Source organism: Glandiceps talaboti, chromosome 16, assembly GCF_964340395.1.
Source record: "Glandiceps talaboti chromosome 16, keGlaTala1.1, whole genome shotgun sequence".
NCBI lineage: Eukaryota > Metazoa > Hemichordata > Enteropneusta > Spengelidae > Glandiceps > Glandiceps talaboti.
The window spans coordinates 2,079,701-2,104,099 of NC_135564.1; the positions used below are offsets into that span (position 1 = coordinate 2,079,701).

General features: G+C 35.1%; 1 protein-coding gene across 6 annotated transcripts in view; it reads right to left on the bottom strand.

Annotated features, from left to right (window-relative positions):
* LOC144447061 (MYCBP-associated protein-like) overlaps positions 1-24,399 on the bottom strand; it is a 48,810-nt gene that overhangs the window by 22,552 nt on the left and 1,859 nt on the right. For 2 of the 6 annotated variants that reach the window (XM_078136950.1, XM_078136947.1), the window contains exon 1: positions 12,532-13,456. The exons of 1 other annotated variant lie outside the window; for it this stretch is intronic. In XM_078136950.1, the coding sequence (XP_077993076.1) occupies positions 12,532-12,793 (262 nt within the window). In that variant the 5' untranslated portion in view covers positions 12,794-13,456. Of the gene's footprint in view, positions 1-12,531; positions 13,458-23,431; positions 23,549-24,399 lie in introns of those variants that run through there. 3 more of the 6 variants (XM_078136951.1, XM_078136949.1, XM_078136948.1) reach the window with 3 other exon arrangements.

Consider the following 24,399-nt stretch of genomic DNA (forward strand, 5'->3'; position numbering starts at 1 on the left):
GATAATACCACCAAATATTCACAGTATCTTTTCTGAAATGCCATTATAATACCAAATAATGGATACCAATTCAAATGAATCCCTCCCCTTTCCTCCTTCCTTCCCTCCCCCTTAAATGATGAACCCACCCTAGTTCAACATACAACAGTCTAGTTGCCATGCATTACCAAGTCATTGTGTCTTTACTAGAAATACTACACCTTTATTTGTACAAGTGTTGTAATCTGGTCATTTATGAGGTAGGTGAGTGACTTTAGCAGTGGTGACTTTTGTGATGGCACACATTGGGTGGTACAGAATAGACTATCTATTATCCAGTCAGCTGTACCATGGAGAAATCCCTGACAGACAGGTATGTTATTGTAAAGGTCGAGATGATTGGACTAATACAGTAATCAATAGTATTTAGGATTTGATAGAAACGATAAACCAAACAGTGACTTGGTAACAAAAACTTGCATTTAAGATTTTATCTACAAATGCGATATCTTATATGCTGAGCTTGAAACCTTGGAAATTACTTTAAACTTCAGGAAAAACACAAAAATAATTTCACTAACAGAAAACCAAAGATTTCAGAGGTACAAGAAACCCTAAAATGTCTTATTTTTGAAACTGTAGAGTTGAACATTTAAATCCTGATAAAAATGTTGATGTTCAGAAGTGATAAATATTTACCAGATGTTATAACTTAAATTCCACAAATGTTATTCTTTCTTTTCTTTACCAAATATGCAACTTATCTGACATAATAATGTGACATGTTTGTACAGATTGTGTTATTCTTAGGACTTACAGTAGTATTTAGAAATAGCGGCATTTGGAGTAGTCTAGATGCCAATGTGGTCTGGAGGTGTAAATCGTAACAATACTGTATGGGAACTAGACTAGGATGTCAACGTGGTCTAGAGGTGTTAAATCGTAACAATACTGTATGGGAACTAAACTAGGATGCCAACGTGCCGAGTCTAGAGGTGTTAAATCGTAACAATACCGTATAGGAACTAAACTAGGATGCCAACGTGCCGAGTCTAGAGGTGTTAAATCGTAACAATACCGTATAGGAACTAAACTAGGATGCCAACGTGCCGAGTCTAGAGGTGTTAAATCGTAACAATACTGTATAGGAACTTAACTAGGATGCCAATGTGCCGAGTCTAGAGGTGTTAAATCGTAACAATACTGTATAGGAACTTAACTAGGATGCCAATGTGCCGAGTCTAGAGGTGTTAAATCGTAACAATACCGTATAGGAACTAAACTAGGATGCCAACGTGCCGAGTCTAGAGGTGTTAAATCGTAACAATACCGTATAGGAACTAAACTAGGATGCCAACATGCCGAGTCTAGAGGTGTTAAATCGTAACAATACTGTATAGGAACTTAACTAGGATGCCAATGTGCCGAGTCTAGAGGTGTTAAATCGTAACAATACTGTATAGGAACTTAACTAGGATGCCAACGTGGTTTGGAGGTGTTAAATCGTAACAATACCGTATAGGAACTAAACTAGGATGCCAACATGCCGAGTCTAGAGGTGTTAAATCGTAACAATACTGTATAGGAACTTAACTAGGATGCCAATGTGCCGAGTCTAGAGGTGTTAAATCGTAACAATACTGTATAGGAACTTAACTAGGATGCCAACGTGGTTTGGAGGTGTAAATTCTTACGATACCGTATAGGAACTTAACTAGGATGCCAATGTGGTCTGGAGGTGTTAAATTGTAACAATACTGTATAGGAACTAGACAAGGATGTCAACTTGGTCTACAGCCTACAGGTGTAAATTGTAACGATATTACCATATAGGAACTTAACTAGGATGCAAACATGGTTTGGAGGTGTAAATTGTTACGATACCGTATAGGAACTAGACTATATTTGTAGTGATATGGTGATATGGCAAAGACAACAATTATTTCAATTAAGATATGTTCTGAGAAAACGTTTTCTTTTTTATATGTTTTCTGCGAACCAGCCATACATTTTCATGATCATTTAGCTTACGCTGTAGAAGTCACTCAGAAGAAGTTATTTGTTGGCTAGATCTATTATCCCAAGGTGACTATAGTAGAGTTACTCTAGTCCCTATGCTGCAGTGGTTTAGTTAGAAACCACGTTGGTATCCAGATAGTCTGGGTGCCAGCTGTGGTCTAACCACAGTGAAGGTATAAATCGTAACGATACTGTATAGGAACTAGACTAGTGTATATTGTGGGCTAACTTGCTAGAGTTTGGCAATGACATAAGACAATGAAACTCCAATACAATGTAAATAGACCCTATTTATCTTGTTGTTCAGCACAGGATGAGTTTACACATGTTTGGGCCTAGTTTATTATGCATATTTGTAAGTTACTCACAGTATTGTACTTACTGCAGCATACTTAGCCATCACTTGCAATTAACTGAACTCAAACCTGATATAATCTGATGACGTAATTTATTACATGTATCAAAAATGTTCAATACATCCCTACTATGCAGTCAACTGTTCTAACAAAGCCAGAAGACAATTGTAATTTTATAGAAAGCTTGCATTGACATTGAAACTAGTTTAAAATAGTTTAATATTGAGGTTATTAATGGAAGTATTTTAACCTTGAGTAAAAATTCTGCTTATGCCACTTTAACTATGGACTTAAATCATAGATATGTTTTCTGTTCTCGGAACATTTGAACAAATCTGTCGTATGAGAAACTCTGACCCTCACTAGCCCATAGGGATGTGTAGTATTTCTTAGGTTATTTTCCTTGTCTATAGGCTAAACATAATAATGTTTTAACTCTATTTCTACAGAAAGAATGACTTATAGTACATAACATGTATTGATACATTTGTAATAATACGTGTCCCTGTGAACTAGCCTTACACTGATCATAGACCCTACATAGATGTAGATCATAGAGTAGAGTCGATGCACTGATGCATATTTAGTCAAGTGCTGACCTTCATTGAATCTTTCATATCTCTCTTTCATGATTTAGAGACCACATTGGCAACCAAACTAATACATGTTAGACTGTCTCTTAAACTGTAAGATGTATGAAGAATGGTTCATGGTTCCAAGAATCAATAGGACAGTACAATATAGTTACTTTGGAACGATAAATTGGAAACAAATGCGACGTTTCGATCCGTCTACTACAGACCTCCAATTTATTGTTCCAAAGTAACTATATTGTACTGTCCTGTAAGATGTATGTTGTGTTCATCCCTATCAGGCTTTGAGCGCTGGCTGAGGCTGAGCATGACATGAATGTCTGTATGTACAGACTAACTGTCTCTACACCATGAAGTATTCATCTGTTATCAGATTGTTTACACCTTGGTGTTAATGTCCAGGTATATTTTGACAAGTTGGTTGTAACTAGTCATAATTTATGGTCATTATTCCTTGTGTCTCAAGTAGAGTTATGTACCAATTACAGCATTTGTTCTAAAATAGTGATTACCAGAGGTTAAAGGTCACCTGGTTTGTTGTTAATTATTAGCCAGGTGGATGGATGCATAGGTGCAGCTATCACCTGTACATGTAGAGTAGGATTTCATTTAAGTGAAGGAAAAATACAATTTGAGAAAATGTAGAGGAGAAAATTGTGACATTATAGATACAGTGCAACATTATACGTTGGTATGTATATATACAATATGGTCTCTGATAAGACAGTGTCTTTTCCTTGTAGGTAATGGATTCTTCCACTCTTCCACCATGGCTACAACCCATCATTTTCGACCTACCACCCCTATTTTTGTCATCCAGAGACTTGTTTCATAGCAACCAATCAAGTACTTTCAAACTCTTTGGTTTTTGAGGTACACAATTAAAATTTTACCATGCACAGACTAGAAGTTAACACTATATTCCTTCAATTTCTCCAGGATTTCAATTATTAAAAATCTTAATCTAATAATCATTAAATTACATGACTAAATTCTAACAAATGATCTTCTCATGAAATTTCCTACAGATTAATTTTTATTTTAACTTTACATTACCACTGTACATACGGAAATGTATAGCGTGGTTACAAAACTGTCACTAAAACACACAATCTCTGATATCCACAGTCACTATACCACAAGGAACAATATCAACAGTTTAAGTTGTGGCTTTTTAAGTTGTACATAGTTGTAAAAACATTTTAAACCCTTTGATCATAAATTTACACATTTTATTTGACCAAATTCCTTCTTGCCTCAGACAGATAACATTACAGTACTAAGTGCAATATTGATTTTGGGTTGTCTGACGTTCCCAAGAGGTTGTATTTAGATGGTACGTGATATGATAAATAGACAATACTCACTGATAAAACTAGTAAAAAAGCTATTGTATGTTAACAACATGCACCAGTAAACACAAGAATCGGTTCCATTTTCTATAGCAGAAAGTGAACATAAGATTGAAAACTGAGTAAACCTATGTGATAACTTTATTGGTGACTCACAGCTAAGTGTCATTTTGGTTTTTTTTGTAATAAAAGTGAGAAGTTACATGTATCGTGACATAGGAAAGCTTGCACACTCATACAGACATGCTGTGGCATGACTCTACTTCAACAGACTGCAAACAGTTCCTCGTCTTTAACCAATGAATTAAAAAGTATAAAGGGGAAATAAGTGTAGCCATTAAGCGTGGTAGTCATGCATCAAGAAAGAACAAAGCCATGTGAGGTGTGGCGACAACACTGAAACATTTGTGTGCAACATGGCAAGAAATCAGACAGTCTGAAATGATACGGGTGAATGAACAATGAACACCTGATTAGAAAGAAGTGAAATTGAGACGGAAAAAAAAATTACAGGCTGTACAAGAATCCTTTGAATTAAAATTTGTGAGTCACTGACAACCACTTATTGTATCAGAATGTATTGAAATCTATGTACGTGATGATATGACAACAGCCACAAAGGACCAAGTTGACTTAGTTGTTGATGATTTAGTACATGTACTTTTCATTTTAAAAGCCATATCTAAACATATTCCAACAGGTGGAAAGTATTTCCCCTTTACTAAAAAGCCCTACTTGAAAAACTAACATGAAATCATTTTAAGAATGTCAATAGAATGTCAATGAAGTTTAGTTTGGCTGGAGATCAAGCAGTGTTGACGTTTTTCCTTTTCAGAAATTTTTGAAAAGAATTTGTCAGGGACCCCCAAAATCAAACAGAATGTTCAAACATCAAAACAAAATGGGTCATACTTTGTAGAGGTGCCTAAGTATCGTTCTCAACTGGAATTTTTTTTATAGATCATGAAGGCTTTTGACGAAACCAATGTTTTGACTTTTGATATGTTATCAGACAATTCCTGTAAAACTGTAGAATCATGTCAGTACAATGATTTATGTCTAGAAAATGAAGCTTAGAAACTTGACAACAAATTGGTAAGAAATTGACATAAAATTACCGTCAGAGCCACTGTGACTATGGCGACTTGACTCGACTGTGCTAGGCGTCCTCCGTAACATTGTTTCAAGTCTGCAAAAATAACCAAACTTGGATACACCAGACTGACAGCACACACACACTGACAGTCAGCAACAATCTATTGGTAAAATATTGACTACGGAGTTCATAATTCTAGTCTTAAAGACCAAAAGGTTAATATTGTGCTATCAGGGGTCAGGACACGGGACGCAACATCATTTACACATGTCCAAATAAACCATTTTAAAATCGCCTTGAACAAAACATTTAATAGTTGCTATGACGATGTAAAGCTACACTGATTACAAACAAAGAGCTCTACATGTCAGAGTAAGATGAATTATTGCACCAAATTAGGAGTGCTGCCCTTATGTAAACAGATACAGTATTTTTTTTTCTTTTGATTGATCTTCATGGCTTAGAATCTACCAAATCCATTCAGCCATACAAAATTAAGTTTGAAACTCAATTTATAACAGAGTGGTGGACTGAAATTTGTATGCAACTAATGAGATACAGGGTATGTTCCTATAATATGATTATCCATGACAAAAGTGTCTTTAGAAATTAGATGGAGTTTTGTCAACCGTAAATTTAACATGTTGCTTTCTTTCAGTGAGGAAATAATACACTGTTACTAAACAGACATTTTCTGTAATTTGTTCCCAAGATATGGATGTTATATGAGAAACTATAACTTTACATAGGTTCATGAAAATTCCATAAAATGTAAAAGCTTCAAATTGCATGGAATATAAATGTATAACAAATGAAGTCCACTACATAGTATTATTTTACCGTGGTAGTCATTATACCTAAATTAATTCATGATGGTTTCTCTTGAAAGGAACATACATGTATATCCAGACATGCAAGGAAGTACATACATGTATTCAGTTATTTGAGTTAGCCTAATAAATTGACCTACTTGACAACTGAAATGTCTGTGTATACGTTAGCTACAGTAACCTAGTAACAGACAGCGCCCTCTACCACATTACAACTAAGTGAATAAAAACAAAAGTATTTCATGGTGATAATTGAGGGCAGCTATCTTCTACATGATAACTTCACAAAAGATAGATATTTGAGAAAGATGACAAAACAGTCCACAAAATAGGAATACTTTCCTTGCATTACTAATTCACAAGATTTGGGATCCATACAAATCAAATTCACAAGATTTCAATACTAAACTGTACGGATATATATGCATTTATGAAAGCTGATAAAATATAATTTTAATGAAATTAAAAATCTGATACTTTTCAGTTCTGAGGACATTTTCTAGTAACTGCATGGTTCTTTATGAAACCGAAGTTTTGCTCAAATCAATGTGTTTTGCTGAAGTGTTTGTTCACAACTATTTCATTGTTACTACCTGTGATCCGTGTGGTTGATATCGCACAATTTCTGCATCTGTAAACTGTAGTTATAAGACTGTATAACAGTGTATACAGACACAGTGGAGGACAACTTTTGCTAGGTCTAATACACACAACACACATGAATGAAAACAGGCTATTTCACTATCTGCATGTATGACGTAGATGTACATGTATGTATGACCATGGAAGTATAACTATACTATCTGTGCTGTCATATCTACATGTATGATGTACAAATAAGTGACTTGATTATCTGAACATGTGACATGTCTTTCAATACTGGGCAAGCATAATACTACTATAACACTATCTACTATAGCCTAGAATCCAATTATGTGGGGATTTTTGGCTCTCATCATGTACCTTTCCCCTGCCATGCCTGGCATTTTGCTGGCAGCCATTTATTTTCATGAAGCTTTTGGCCAGAAATCAGGTAAAAAAAAAATTCTCTCAATTGGGTTGTGAATTGTCCCAGTTGTTAGATGACATCAGTAGCATCACTACATGATTAGAACCAACTGGAAGGGTTGAGCTGTACAATGTAAACACAATTACCAGATTCAATTGTTGCTGCGGGAAATTGTTATTGTAATGTTATTTAAGGTTTCAATAAACGTTCACTAGCAATATGGCAGGCATGGTAGGGGAAAGATGAGAGCCCAAAACTGTATTCTAGGCAATATATCTATTAAAGTGCTATTCAACAAGCAAACACAAGTGTATACATAATTGTAATTGGAACAGAGATACAGAACCCCTCAAGTTGCAATTCACCAGTAATGCCACACTCCCTCCTATTATACACTAACAATGTAGACTTTTCTATCACTGCAGAAATCCAATCTTGTCTAACTATTGAAAGTGTACAATTTATTCTACAGATTGGAAACTGTTATTGAATTAAGAGCCTAGTTTAGTTTTCTAGTTTCAATCCAACAACATACACAGAGTGACTTATTGGGTCAAATAAGAAGTGATTCTGGAAAACTGAGATAGATGTGTACAATGTATGTATTGATTGTCACTACATGTACAATGTACATGTACATGCAATATTAATCTACACTGTACTCAAATAACAAGAACATAATTTAGGTCAGATTATTTACATTACCAACTGTTGATACGTTTAAAGGCCAATTGATGTCAGATTAAAGATGTGAGTGTGGAAAGACTGACTGAAAGAGGTATAGAAAAAGATGGTTCTGAACAAAACAGTGACCCTATGTAATCCTTATGGTGACACTGTATAAGGCTCATGTTAGTCTAGGTCCTGACAGAGACCATATAATGTACTACAATCCCAGTCTAGTCAATCCCCTTGCTTGAGCACAGATATCTGTGCTCCCCCTATGGCGTTCATACATGTATAAACATGATGACGTCATATTGCTTTGTATCATTTTCATTTCTACTAAGGATTAGACTGTTTAATTTATTACAGTATTTTCATAACTCCTTCTTACTTTCCTACTGTCAATTGTCGGTACCTGTAATAGCATTTCATCTCATGCTAGAACCAAGGTCAAAATAGAAGAATGGTTTCTTAATCTCACATGTAGCACAAACATGTAGATATTATAGTGTATGTGTAGAGTGTGGTGCAGAAGTCTTGTTGTTGACCAAGAAATCAAACGATTGTTATTTTTAAGATGCAGCTAGGTGGTAAAATTTTATTGCAGGTCATGAGAATTTTATATGTTAATTTTGAATAGTCGTCACTGATGTCTCCTACCACTAATGATGTATAACCAATGACATACTTGTACATTTTTGGGAGGTTAAAACTTACTTATAAACAGATCATATCTGGAAAAACACACAAAGACTGCTTTAATACGGTATTTTGTGTTAGTCATAGATATACTTTTCAATTCATGAAAAATGCCATGTATGTGTTGTGCTGTATATTTATTCAATTTGTAATATTGTATATTATTAATCTGTTTGTTATAATATTATTATAATGATATATTTTTTATACTTCAAAATGTGAAAATACATGGAAGTACAGTCATAAACTAAAACGTACTATACAATTTTCTAATACATGCACATTATGACATACACAAAAAATTGAATTGAAAAATAAATTTGGGTCAGGACTTGTCATTTTTCAAGTAATAATTAATATACAGGACATGATTTATGAATATGATGTGTTTTTAAATGAAAATTCTATGTGTATATTTACAATTCATGAGATATGTCACGTTTTTACACATTGATGAAAATTAGTTTGCCTTCAGTTCATGAAAGATAAACATTGATACTTTAGGTAAAAATGATAAAAAATTAGGTATTCTTCTGAGTCACCATAGTATGTAAGAGATCACCAAATTTTGGTGTATCGCATGAAATTGTTGTGCGTCAGTGACAAGTCAAAGTGGTTGAGGAGGCACACTGGTCAGTGATATGTCGAAGTGGCTGAGAAGGTACACTGGTCAGTGACATGTCAAAGTGACTGAGAAGGTACACTGGTCAGTGACATGTCAAAGTGGCTGAGAAGGTACACTGGTCAGTGACATGTCAAAGTGGCTGAGAAGGCACACTGGTCAGTGACATGTCAAAGTGGCTGAGAAGGCACACTGGTCAGTGACATGTCAAAGTGGCTGAGAAGGTACACTGGTCAGTGATATGTCAAATTGGCTGAGAAGGTACACTGGTCAGTGACATGTCAAATTAGCTGAGAAGGTACACTGGTCAGTGACATGTCAAATTGGCTGAGAAGGTACACTGGTCAGTGACATGTCAAAGTGGCTGAGAAGGTACACTGGTCAGTGGCATGTCAAAGTGGCTGAGAAGGCACACTGGTCAGTGGCATGTCAAAGTGGTTGAGAAGGTACACTGGTCAGTGACATGTCAAAGTGGCTGAGAAGGTACACTGGTCAGTGATATGTCAAAGTGGTTGAGAAGGTACACTGGTCAGTGACATGTCAAATTGGCTGAGAAGGTACACTGGTCAGTGACATGTCAAATTGGCTGAGAAGGTACACTGGTCAGTGACATGTCAAATTGGCTGAGAAGGTACACTGGTCAGTGATATGTCAAAGTGGCTGAGAAGGTACACTGGTCAGTGACATGTCAAATTGGCTGAGAAGGAACACTGGTCAGTGACATGTCAAATTGGCTGAGAAGGTACACTGGTCAGTGACATGTCAAAGTAGCTGAGAAGGTACACTGGTCAGTGATATGTCAAAGTAGCTGAGAAGATACACTGGTCAGTGACATGTCAAAGTGGCTGAGAAGGTACACTGGTCAGTGACATGTCAAATTGGCTGAGAAGGTACACTGGTCAGTGACATGTCAAAGTGGCTGAGAAGGCACGCTGGTCAGTGACATGTCAAAGTGGTTGAGAAGGTACACTGGTCAGTGATATGTCAAATTGGCTGAGAAGGTACACTGGTCAGTGACATGTCAAAGTGGCTGAGAAGTTACACTGGTCAGTGACATGTCAAAGTGGCTGAGAAGGCACGCTGGTCAGTGACATGTCAAAGTGGTTGAGAAGGTACACTGGTCAGTGACATGTCAAATTGGCTGAGAAGGCACACTGGTCAGTGGCATGTCAAATTGGCTGAGAAGGTACACTGGTCAGTGACATGTCAAATTGGCTGAGAAGGCACACTGGTCAGTGGCATGTCAAATTGGCTGAGAAGGTACACTGGTCAGTGACATGTCAAATTGGCTGAGAAGGTACACTGGTCAGTGACATGTCAAATTGGCTGAGAAGGTACACTGGTCAGTGACATGTCAAAGTGGCTGAGAAGGTACACTGGTCAGTGACATGTCAAATTGGCTGAGAAGGTACACTGGTCAGTGACATGTCAAAGTGGCTGAGAAGGCACGCTGGTCAGTGACATGTCAAAGTGGTTGAGAAGGTACACTGGTCAGTGACATGTCAAATTGGCTGAGAAGGCACACTGGTCAGTGATATGTCAAATTGGCTGAGAAGGTACACTGGTCAGTAACATGTCAAATTGGCTGAGAAGGTACACTGGTCAGTAACATGTCAAATTGGCTGAGAAGGTACACTGGTCAGTGACATGTCAAATTAGCTGAGAAGGTACACTGGTCAGTAACATGTCAAATTGACTGAGAAGGCACACTGCTCAGTGATATGTCAAAGTGGCTGAGAGGGCACACTGGTCAGTGGCATGTCAAATTGGCTGAGAAGGCACACTGGTCAGTGACATGTCAAAGTGGCTGAGAAGGTACACTGGTCAGTGACATGTCAAATTAGCTGAGAAGGTACACTGGTCAGTAACATGTCAAATTGACTGAGAAGGCACACTGCTCAGTGATATGTCAAAGTGGCTGAGAGGGCACACTGGTCAGTGACATGTCAAAGTGGCTGAGAAGGCACACTGGTCAGTGATATGTCAAAGTGGCTGAGAAGGTACACTGGTCAGTGACATGTCAAATTGGCTGGAAAGATACACTGGTCAGTGACATGTCAAAGTGGCTGAGAAGTTACACTGGTCAGTGACATGTCAAAGTGGCTGAGAAGTTACACTGGTCAGTGACATGTCAAATTGGCTGAGAAGGTACACTGGTCAGTGACATGTCAAAGTGGCTGAGAAGGTACACTGGTCAGTGACATGTCAAATTAGCTGAGAAGGTACACTGGTCAGTGACATGTCAAATTGGCTGAGAAGGTACACTGGTCAGTGACATGTCAAATTGGCTGAGAAGGTACACTGATGTAAAAATACATTGAAACTTTATGATATAATATTGATGGGAAACTTTCATTACATTAAATTGTATGGTTTGAAATAATACAATTCCTGTGTGAATACATGTAAATCATGTCCCAATCAAATGATTTGTGTTTTATCAAACTATGAGTAGCTAGGCCGACATTTCAAAATTGAAATGTACTACAACATAATGTGAACATACGACTCAGTGAACATGTATTCATATGTATTAGTTTTTGACTATAAATACAAATTGCTGCTTAACTGTGTAAAACAAGGTATGAATGTGAATTTGTATTTTACACTGTGAGAACGCCCACATTTCAAATGTACAAAATGAGAAAATACAACTCTGTGAGTAATTGCTACCGCATGCTGCAAAACTGTAAGGTATATTTTTGTACATTGCAGTTTAAACTAGGAGAACGCTGACATTTCATATGTACAAAATAATGAGAAAATACGACTCTGTGAGTAATTGCTGTGGCATGCTGCAAATCTAAGGTATATTTTTGTACATTGCAATTTAAACTACGAGAACGCCGACATTTCACATGTACAAAGTAATGAGAAAATACGACTCCATGAACTTTACTGATGCAAATTGATGCTTTGCTGTGTAAAACTAAGGTTTTTAAATGGGGGAATTTTATTTTAAAGAGTGAGAGAGCCTATATTTCAAATGTAAAGTGATGAAAATTTGACTTTTAATGACGAACTTGACTATTGCAAAATTATGCTACTGTATATGAAAATAAGGAATGAATATGCCAAGACTAGTGCTTATAGAAACGAACATAAAATGTTATATTAAAGAAGGAAGGAAATTTATTATGAAAAAGCTCATTAAAACCCTGGATGTAATACACAAAAGGAAATAGAGTTTCTCTCATAAGTTAGATTTGGGGAAATTAGAAAGAAAAGCTGGTCAGCAGAGATCAATCTAGGATTTGATAAACATCACATAGAAAGTATGTGAGTGAGGAAAAATAGGTGTAATACATACTAAGAAGTGTGATGCCACGGATCTTTTTCCAAGGTGTAGAACCACGACTGCTGCCAGTGCTTCGTTCTGAAATTGATGCTTTTCTAGTCATGCTTAATCTCCTAGGTGATTTACTGCCAGGTGATTTTGGTGGCGATTTAGCACTTGGTTTACGTGCTGCAGTGTTCTTGTTTTCTTCGGAACGCTGTTTTTCAGATGGGTCATCATTGCTTGAATCATCGTCAGTTTCAGTGCCAGGAATTTGTAAACGTACCCGCCACATTTTTGCTATTTTTTTAAGTTTGTCGATTCTAAATGTTATACTTGATGTAATTTAGAAGTGATGAAGTAATGTGGCAAAAGAGATATATAATTCATGATCCGTGTCACAAAGAAGAAAAACATCGACACATCATCCTTGTTTTATATTTCAGCAAGTTGCTAGGCAACAAAGTATCATCCATTCCTCCTTCCTCGAAGACATGCTCATCACATATCAATCATATGATCACTTTGTGTTCCATTCTCGCAAGCCAGGGCACATTTTACCAGTGATGCAACAATGCGACGTCTGTTTAATGCTGTCATAAAGAGGTGGTTTATGAAGATGTTTGCATTCAGTGTGAGTTGGTTTAAAGTCTTTAAAAAGTTAACGTTACGGGTTTAAATGAGTCCGACACACTTCACACGATCTGATACAGTGACATACCTAGAACACAGTATCTTGTTTTACAGGTATATAACAATACATTGTGTCATCTCACTGTAGAACATATTCACAACATGAGGAATATCACAGGTACTGCCTTGGTATAGTTTAGTACAACTAAATTCTGATGATAACACTTCACAGTATATTCACATCACACAACATGTACGTATCCACATTCTTCACCCAGTGACATTTCCTCCGATTTGGGCTATAATTTCCTGGCGACACACATCCTTTCACAACTGACACTTTTTCATATTATTACTATGACAACAATAGATGGATCGTTCTATTTTGATAATAGGGATAGCAGCATCTCTGGCACAATAAGGAATGACAGAAAACCTCTGCATACTACCCTTCTTCAAATAGATGAGTCTGAATTAATTGCATTATCTGTGGATTATAATTAACTGGTACATTTTTTCTGCTCAAGTAGTGAATGTGGCTTGTCTGTATTTGTTGTTTATTATCTTTTTAGTTATTTGGGGCATTGAGTACAGTAAGCAAATAAAATGTACCAGCATTCTCAAAGTATTCTCAGTTCAACTAGACATTACCCAATTCTTAAGCTTTCTGTTAACAAAATATACAATGTAGCTAGAACTTGTAATGTTATATTTGCCGGTAAAACACAAATTACAAGCAATCAACATTATTATGAATTTGACCACACATTATCTACTCAATTTGATTAGCTTTGTCCCTAGAGAAATTAAAATATCAATTTCAAAACAGCTTAATTTGTTCCTCCAGAAATTACTGCAAATGAATTGCATCACAATTTGGCAATTTGTTAATGAGAAAAATATATTTAGAAATGTTAGGAAAACAGTTAGGGTGACTCTTCAGTCACGGCGGTAACAACAACACTTGTTCATGAACAGAGCATTCCTTTCATGATGGAAGTTATTCAAGTAGTGGGGCTGAGAATATGCCATTGTGTAGAGAAGTTGGGAAAGGTCTTGTTACCAGGAATCCAATAAAAAGAAGATAGAGAGGAGGAAAAGGAGAGGCAGAGAAATATGAAGAAGATGATTTTTATTTTTTTACTTTTTCTTTAAATTGACTGGCTGACTCATAGTTGCTATGAAAAAGTAATGAGAAACATAAATATCAAGATTTGACTAAAAAAACAAAATAGCACTTGTTTTTGCAGTATTAATGAACATTTCATTATCAAAGAATTGAATTTTCTGTTTCGTAACTTGTGACATTGTCCACCTATTTCCTGATTAAAATTGTTGAGGGTATATTATGAATCACACAGTCAACTATGCAAAGTAAATGTGATGGCTGCATCAATACCTGTAGGGTTTTGTCACCTGACACTACATGTACATTTAATGGAATTTAATATGTGTACACAGGGTGTTACAAAAATATTATTTCTAATCCCTTGTTATTCGTAATAAAAATGAAATATTGATCTGTGTTAATAGTGACTGTACCATTAAGCGAAACGTTTTGGACAATAAATGTAACATGCTTGAAGGAAAACTACATGCATGTGAGTGGCTTGATGATCCAGTTTATAGCCCCTGGATATGTATTGATAATGGTAATATTAACATTAGGCACATATTATGACAGAAAATCATGAAGTGTGAGTGCCAGTATGGCATACACAGGTGTTTGCAGGAGTGCCCATAGTGTTTTCTGTGGTTGTACTTTCATGAGCATAGTGAGTGAAAGTGCTGCAGAAAACACAGCAAGCACAAGAGCAATACCTCAATTCCCCACTCTGGTACTTCGATGTGATGGGGTTCTGTTTTTATCACATACATGTATTATCAAAAACAGCATTTCATAAAAAGTGCAACTGTGTGTTCATGTAGTTTCATGTACATGGAATGATCATACACTCAGCTGCATACAGGTATGTGGTATAGTAATTGATTTGGGTTATGCATGCAGTGAGTGCAAATTACACCACTGGTATGCAAGCCCAGGCAATCATTCAATTTATACATACAAACTATGTAATAACACACCATAGGAGATGATTTAGGTGAAATCATATTATTTGTCATTTACAAGTACCAGTTGTTGTATTATCATCTATTGTCTGCATAATGATAGGAGGGAAATTGGAACGATGAAGATTAGTAGTCAGCTTGTTAGGAATGGCTGCTGTGTGATAAATAGTAAAACTTGTATATAGTAATTATATACATCTGGTACACCAATATCACCTGTCAATCTGATAATATTATGAGTATTATATTATCAAATATGTTTTGAATTGTTATACTTTCATAACTGTAGCTAATCAATGTATATTTTTCAATTGGCTTCATGATGCTCTATTATTGGGTGAAAGCTTGTCAGTGCTTTTGGAAACCCTTAGAGTTGAGTTTAGTTTAGACTACATTGTTTGTATTCAGATTTCATTTGTGTTTTTGTAACTCCAAAGTTTAAGTTAAAAGCCTGGGTTTCATTTTCAATTCCAGATTCTTGCACTAGTATTGTCCTATCAGTGGAATATTTCAACCCTACATGAGAAGATATGTACAATTATTTTCCATGAAAACACTAAATCTTCTATAAGATACAGACATTCATGCCACGCTATCAGCCAGTACTGATAGGGCTGAACAAAATGACATATCTTACACTGTAAATTGTCTATTGATGAAACTTTTGAAGAAGATTATTGAGTCACTGCAGAAACATACAGTACATGTAAGTGTGGTATTCTGATATTTTCAAAGGCTGGTGATCATAAACTGTAGATAAATGGGCTGTTGACAGACAGACACACTAATGATAAATCAACTAGATAAACATAATATATTTTCTCATTAATTTCCATTTTATATCATCCCATAAATAATAACTAACATTTATGCAATAATGATGCAAAAGATGTAAAATATGTCAAGATAATGATCTACACACACAACATGTTTTATAATTTCAAACTGCAATTTCCATTCATCATATATTTATATTACACTATGATGTACAGTATGGTATTTGGCTCATTACAATATTTATGGCTATAATATTTACTTTGAAATGCCACTTTTTCCATTTTATGAAGTGTCAAGTTTCACACATCACTAGTCAAGCCAATCTATTTCATACAATGCAAAGAACTAATTCATAGATTTGTATACTCTGCTAGATTAAAATGACAACCTGTGATGGAAATACTGTATAGGGTGATCATACATATATGAATACAACAACTAGCAGCAATGGTGTGGTTTGAATAATAGAGGATTTCTAAAGAATGATGTATTTGGGACACGGTTTACAAGGTATGTAGAAGGTACATGTACACCTGCTTGGATAATGATGATTTTATTTCACCTGAAAGAGTGATATTGATCAGCAAGTACAATTTCAATGAAAAGGAAATGTACAGGAGGTAGAAGAATTCTCAATTTTTTTGTGTTTGATGTAGAGTGAGTAGAATTCTCCTTGTGAAATATTGTAGTCTTCAATCAAGCTATAGTAACTTGAAATTGTATGTGAAGAAGAATGATGATGACAATGACAATAACAATGATGATGATGACCACGACAACGACAGTGACGATGACTATGATGATGATGAAAGGTGGAAGGTATTGATATAACATTTGACCCAAATCTATGCATTTTAAGGTAAATGAGTCAAAAACTGATTGAACTGCTATGGTAGTATAGCATGCGAGATGTCAAATTCAATGATAATATTCTGGTAATAATCAGGTATAGATGATGATGACACATGTAGTGACAAAGCAGAACCAATATTATACTCTCATCGACTAAAATTAATCAAATTTCAAAGAAATATACACACAGAGTACTGCCCCAAGCGTTCTTTTCTTTCCAATTTTTTTAAATTACAATTTTGATCATATGATACGAGTTCTTTGAAATAATTGAAAAAAAAATGTGCTTCTTACCATAACAAATCAATGAGAAAAAATTGATTGTCATTTTCATTTCTGTATTTCTGTATATGAAATCATGTGATGAAAGAGTTTCTTGAAAACAAAATATGACAATCTATTTGTCATTCTGACATCTCAACTAGGGCTAGATATTAATTTGTATTCATTTCTGTATTTCTGATTATGTTTTAATCCTTCAATGAATAGCATATACTGTAGAACTTACAAATATCAGAGAGAGACAGTATTGATGGAGAGGATTAGATTAATGTTGTCATGGTAATGATAAAGTAAGACCAAATGTCAACACTGGATTACTGTAATCTAAAGAAATCTTAACTTGTCTACACCCTGAAGGGATAGCCCTACTGACGAACACTTGTCAGATTTGAAGGAAGATGTCGGCAAATCAAACGAAATGATTGTGACATCGTCATGGCAACAGAACTAAAGCACCGGAGCAGATAAAATTCAGGGAGCAATGAAAAACACTGAAAGAAATTTCTCAGCAGAGGAATAAAGCATGCATGGACCATAAAGGTAAGAACATTTATCCATGGCGAATGGCATACATAAAAAATATATCAAACAGATGATGACTTTGGTGTTACTTTATGTGAAAGTATTTGTCTAGAAATTCAAGAGAAAAATAATCTTCTAACTCACTGAACAATTTTTTATGAAGAAAATGCAATTTTGTGAATGTTCATTTCACTTCAAAATATCCTTTATTACTTTGATGGATCAATATAAATGACCTCATTTCCTGGAAATGAGGCGAACATTCTATTTCTATCATTTTTATTGTTGGAAATGATTTGGTTCAAGCACGTACCAGACATATATGTTTCCACATCATTTGACAAATAAGGTGTTCATGTCTATGAATATTCATGCTCACATAAATGTACACTTTGCAGTCTGTCTGTCTTTTTGTTCCCGTCTGTCTGTCTGTCTATCTGCTCATCAGTCTTTGTCTGTTGGTCTGTCTGTCTGTCTGTCTGTCTGTCCTTGTCTTTCTTTCTGTTTGTTTGTTTGTTTGTTTGTTTGTTTGTTTGTCTGTCAGTAGGTCTGTCCTTGTCTTTCTGTTTGTTTGTTTGTTTGTTTGTTTGTTTGTTTCTGTCTGTATGTCTGTCTATCCTTCCCTGTCTGCATGTCATTTAACAGATAAACTACATTTGTAGGATGTCACAATTATCTTTATGTTGTAACTCAATAAAATTTATGCTAAATTAGTAAAAGAATGTGTGAAATAAAATCCTGACATGGTACATGTTAGTCATGTATGCAGCTAAATAATTCTTTTCAATTTGTTTATCATAAGATACAATTTTATGTAAAGTAGTGTAATAATTTACTTGTATAAAATTAATACTTTAGGTTTTGCTTTCCAAACGCAATTTTATCGAACTATAAGTCACAGCAGAGCGAATCATACATACATGTAGCCAATAGGTTATCTCTACATATTATGTTATCTTTTGCTTCATGGAGTCCAAATAGCTGAGAAAATACAGGCATTGACACTATTCAAACATGTATGACATTTTACGAAATAAAGTGACATGATGTTGACCCAGAAATAATGACGATTGGGATAAAAATATCTAACATAATGAAATGGAACAGAAAATGTCAATTTCTTTGCGGTAAGCTATTGTATTTATATACCTGGTATTAAAGTGTACACAGAAGCACTAATATACATGCATTAATAATACTAGTGATAGGGACTCGACCTGAGGGACACTTTGTCAAATTTGACATAAAGTACTCAGACATATATGTAAATTGTAATACGACTAGAATTAGTAAAATGATACATACAGATAGTGTTCATTGCATACTTTCTATTTCTCCTGAAGTTTTATAAAGTTTCAAATGTCAATAACGGTACATGTTCATTTTGTATAAATCAATGATGTTATGTATTTAGGCCAGGGTAACATAAGACACTGTTGTACTACATCGACTGTTACTTTTCGTTGTCATGAAAAGGAAGCACTTTTTTATAGCAAAGTAAGAATTTCATTTATTTTACCTGGCAAATTATATCCACATAGAAAAACAAAATGGGACTGCTTTTTCCAAAAGATTTATTGCTAAAATAACTCTTTCTAGCATCAATATTAACGAAATGATTTTCTTTTCCAAATTATCTTAAAACATCTAATGTTGTTATTTATCACACAAACAACAAAAGTGAATGGCTGTGAATTACAGTAAATAGACTTGTAATATTATCTTATCTCTGAAGAAACAGTTAGTTACTACCGGTAACACACTTTTATGTTGTCTATTCAAGTTGGGTGTATCATCTCATAGACTAGATTATAATTATAGTTGTCAAGTTGCTATGGTAACCATGAAGTATGCCGAGTCTGAGAGAGATAGCACTTTAAGTTAATGAGCATTCTTCAAATGGAATGATGGAGAACTGCTCTTCATTACTTGGACTTTTTTTAGATTATTGGCTGACTGATGAATTATTAATGAAAAGTTTAGGATGAAACCATTCAGTGCAAGGGATGAAGACATAGGAGGGGTATCTCAATTCAAGAACTGAAAGACAGTCTTAGACACCATATAATTTTGCAGTATAGTATTACATACATGTATATTTAACATATTATAAAATTAAATTAAATTTTGTAAGCATTTTTAATAAGACAACAGGACAATCGCACAATTTCATTTACGCTCAATAACTGAACTTCGTTCGTTTAGTGGAGGGGATCTTGTGGCACTGTGTTTGCTGAACTTCATTGTTGCACTTCTAACCAAAACTTTCACACTTTCAATAAGAAAACTTTCTGTATTTACTACTGAGATGATACATTGATTAGAATTTATTGCTAATGTGATATACAGGGCTGGGTTTCTGGTTTGTATTTTAATGTGTATACCATATTTCTACATTGTATCGAATGTAGCAGTGGTACGATACAGTTTTCACCATGGTTTACATCATATGTCAATGTCGCACTTGTGAACGTTCGTTTAGGGGAAGGGGCTTTTGGCTTACATGAACAAAGTTCGTTTTTTGAGCTTGTGCGACATTGAGCGATTATCCCTAAAGAAACAACTATATGACTGGGTGACTGTATAGTATTATCACAATATATGACATGTTTGCATGAATCAGTATTAAACTGTTTGACTACCAATAGCATCCTCAAACTTACAGCACAGAATAGATTTTCTTTTCCGTTAATTCTTAACAGCACAGATACTGGAGAACCAATTACGACAAAACAGTAATCCCATTTAGCTTTTAAGTAGACAGACAGATTTCCACTTCGTTAAAGTCGACATGGTCTACATACAAATGATTGCCATGAAAAACACACACAAATATTCACTTCAAAGAGTCAGTACAGTACATGTCTGTGAGGGCGCTATTTACAAAGAGGTTTCTTATCACACCTCTGTATCACAATCTGACTCACATGGTCTACACATGTCTGTCGTACATTACTGCCATGAGAGAGAAGCAAGCAAAGATTCATTATGAAGATAGTACATGGTCTCACGAGGGCGCTGTTTACAAATACGTTTCTTATTGTATTACTATATTACAATTTCATATCATGGAGTCACATGACCTGGTCAATATATCAAACACAATAAATCACTAAAAACTTTGATCTATACTGGTTACTATGTACTACACTAACTAACAACTTCATATATGACATTGTCTTGTCTAAATTATCAACAATACACACATAAATGAACACAAATCAAACAGTGAACATGATCAAACTAAACCTGTCCATACTTGTCTCATATCCTCTAGAAATCAATGTGATACTTACAACTTAAGTTCGCCATCAGTTCTAAATCTTTCTCTACCCAGGCAAATTTGAGTCTATAAGTAAAGTTGTGCACATAATAGCCCAGACAGAGTCACAGTGTACGGAGACTTTTAACATGTAATTGTTTGGCGAACTGAGGTAGCAAAATCAAACAAAATTTTGGGTGGTCAGAACCCTGTTTTACTTGTGTCTTTATACGAAACAAACTCTGGCAACTGAAAAGACAAAACTGGCTAGAATTTCTGACTAATTTCGTACCTATTAAAGCAAGAAAAAAATTCAAACTAATAAAATTCCAATCCTTAGAAACCGAAGTTTCTGGTCCCCCTGTCAAATTGAAAGTCTGCAAAAGCAGAATACCAGGAACATGTAAAACCCATACATACACACAATGTCATTCACTAATTAACATTCACCAACAGGTCATCAGAAATAAAGTATAACTGTTTTGCATTCTTTTCAAGGCTTTCCATACTAATTATATTTTGATAGCAAGCCCTCACTTCACAACAAACATCACATGTATATGCTGCAAGCCTTCAGTTGATATAAGACACAATGTATTTGCAGTGCACAATTAGTGTATTTACTGTTGCTTTTCAAAAGTTTACAGAAGTCCTTTCATATAAAATAAACAAGTTCGTATATCCATGCTTGGACACACAACAGCACATGTGATTCTGTGAATGTTTCACCACTCTACAAGTATACAGTTGTAGTACTTGTACTATTCATAAACCATGGGGTGGGACGGAAGAGAAGGTCTCCAAGTACAATTAAGTTTAGGTGAAGTATAATTAACAGACTTTCAAAATATGAACATCAAAAGTTTTATTTGAATTGGCAATTCTCACACGACAGAGCATATTTTTTTGGTGAAATGACAACAAAATAGAGATGCCATGTTGTATAATTTTAGTCTAGTAATTATATGCGGTCATTTTCTATGATCTCTCTCTCTTTCTCTATGGAGGGATATTAGCACACATAGTTACTAGTTTAGTACAACGGCCACAAAAAGGCCTGAAGATTGCCATAAGTTTAGTGTTATATATCAAAAACAGAGAGTAAACTCTCTAAGGACAGTCTGACACTCCACTTTCCAAAACTATTTTTTCAATTGAAGTCTCAAGCCAGTACACAATAACTCATAAAACTTTGTACTTGGCTACCACTAATAAAATGTGATTACAATGTGTATTTAATCAACAATTGTGAACACCTGTGGAATTAAATCTGCGAAAACTATACTGACAAAAATTGTGATTAATGAAAAAAGATTTATTCCTGGATACAAACCTGACAAAATTTGTTATCACATATATGAGAAATGAAATTTAGATTATACTGTATCAAAAACAAAAAACAAAATGTTGCTATGAATCGTTTCATAATGCCATTGTCATGACATTGTAATAGTTAACAAACAATTTGGGCTCTCAGGATAGGATTAACCTAAGTCCTTCAAATCATACAATAAATCCTAAATCACATCAAGTCAAACTACACATCTTACCTACCAACTCATGTAGACAGGCATGCACATTTATTTAATACTAATATAACACTATTTCAATTCAGTTCACACACTTTAGTACTACAGAAACTAAGTATTATAAATACAATTCAAATAAGTGGCCTTGCCAACAAAAAAAGGTGTCCATTCAACTCAGCTATGTAATATTCTGAGGTGGTTAAAGTTTTATAAAATAATGGTAAACATATGTAGTTTGAGAATTAAATCGTAAACCTCTACTAAAAAACAGTCTTAAATTAAATCAAGAACTAATTTAACAAATAGTTAAGTTTTCAGACAATTTCTTTTACAAGATTGTGAATATTCAAGTACAATTTTCTTGCGTGTTTTCCGCTGAGTGTGAAAACTTTGTTTATACTACAGCAGTAACAGTGACCATGTTGTCAAAAGAATTCCAATAAAGATAACAAACTTATAAGAGTCACAAATCTTTCAAAGACACTTACTAATGAGAGCCTGTGTTTTACCAATTTCAGCTACTGCAGCAATGGCAGATTTCAGCTTGAGAGCAGCCAAAGACATGATGCTAGATTAGTTTAGTATCACAGAATACCTGGTTCCTTGTACCTGTGTGTTTTTACGGTAACCAATAGCAACCTCAAGAATTCTACACTAGAGAACACTTGTCTTACTCTCTAGTATACGACTAGTCAGATTACCAGCATGTCATGCTTCACCTGTTCTGGTGAAAAAGTTTGAACGGAACGGATACCACTTGAACTGAGAAAATGATATCACTTACAGGTGATAATACACCACCATGGCACCACAAAACAAGTGCTCTTGTTTCTCAACTATTTTTATAACCAAGTCTGTGAAAAACAAGATCTTTGCCCACAACACCACTCAACCTATGACAGTCTACTCATCAACCTTCTGTTGCCAACAGTCAAAAATCTAAGGTAAGACAAAACATTGATAGCTAAAATATACGATATTGGTCTGTCTATCATGAAAACCTTACCTTCTTGGATAATATCCAAAGGTAGTATACTTTTTCGTCTCTTTTGATTTAGTTCTCTAAATTTATGTATATCCTTTAGTCCAGTGAGAGAGCTTCGACGGCGACCCGTGTCCATCCTAGTTACAGCAGTAATGATGTGCGTTTATATGTGTATCTGGCTTTTGTGACTGATTTAATGAACTGTTTACTTAAGATCTCTGAATAGCTCATGAGTATTGGCGATGTTTGTCAAATAGTTATACCTCCCATTCAGGTCACACTTGTTGTTCACAAATCATTTACTCAGTTCCCCGAGCATAGAAGTATGAAGGGAGGAGTATTTATTGCAAATCAAATAGTCTAGTCGTTTGTTAGCAACCAATGTAGCATGTTCTGTGTTGAGTTCGGTTTCTGCAGAAACCCCGGAACTTTGGACCTCTTGACATTCACAATTGTACAAGGTAAGAATATTGATGATGATGTTAGATATGTTTGGAGGTTGTCTTGCATAGAAAGGAAATAAAGACATGGACGTCATGACAATTACAACTTAATGGGGTCAGAGGTCATAGCATACACCATGTGACCATCAAACATTTCATAAGTGACTTTAAGTGATTTGATGCATTATACATGTGTAGCTTGCCACAGCTTAGAGATTACTGACAATGGATGTAAAGAAATGCAAACAACATTAAATATACGTGAAAGAAATGAAATTACCCCAACTGCACAACTGAGCAGCTGGTATTGAAGGAATTCCACTATAGACTTAAACTGCTTGTTGTTACTCGACAGCAGTGACCTTTTTGCAAGAAGTGGAAAATTATTTGAACGCTCAGTCACGAATGGAATCTCAGTTGAATATAGATGTATTCAGATAGGACAAGAAAGTGTCAAGATAGGGATTTTATGTTTTCCTATGTCAAAGGTCATATCCAGTACATCCCGTCTTTGATTCGCTGTTTACAAACACAGCCTTCATTAGG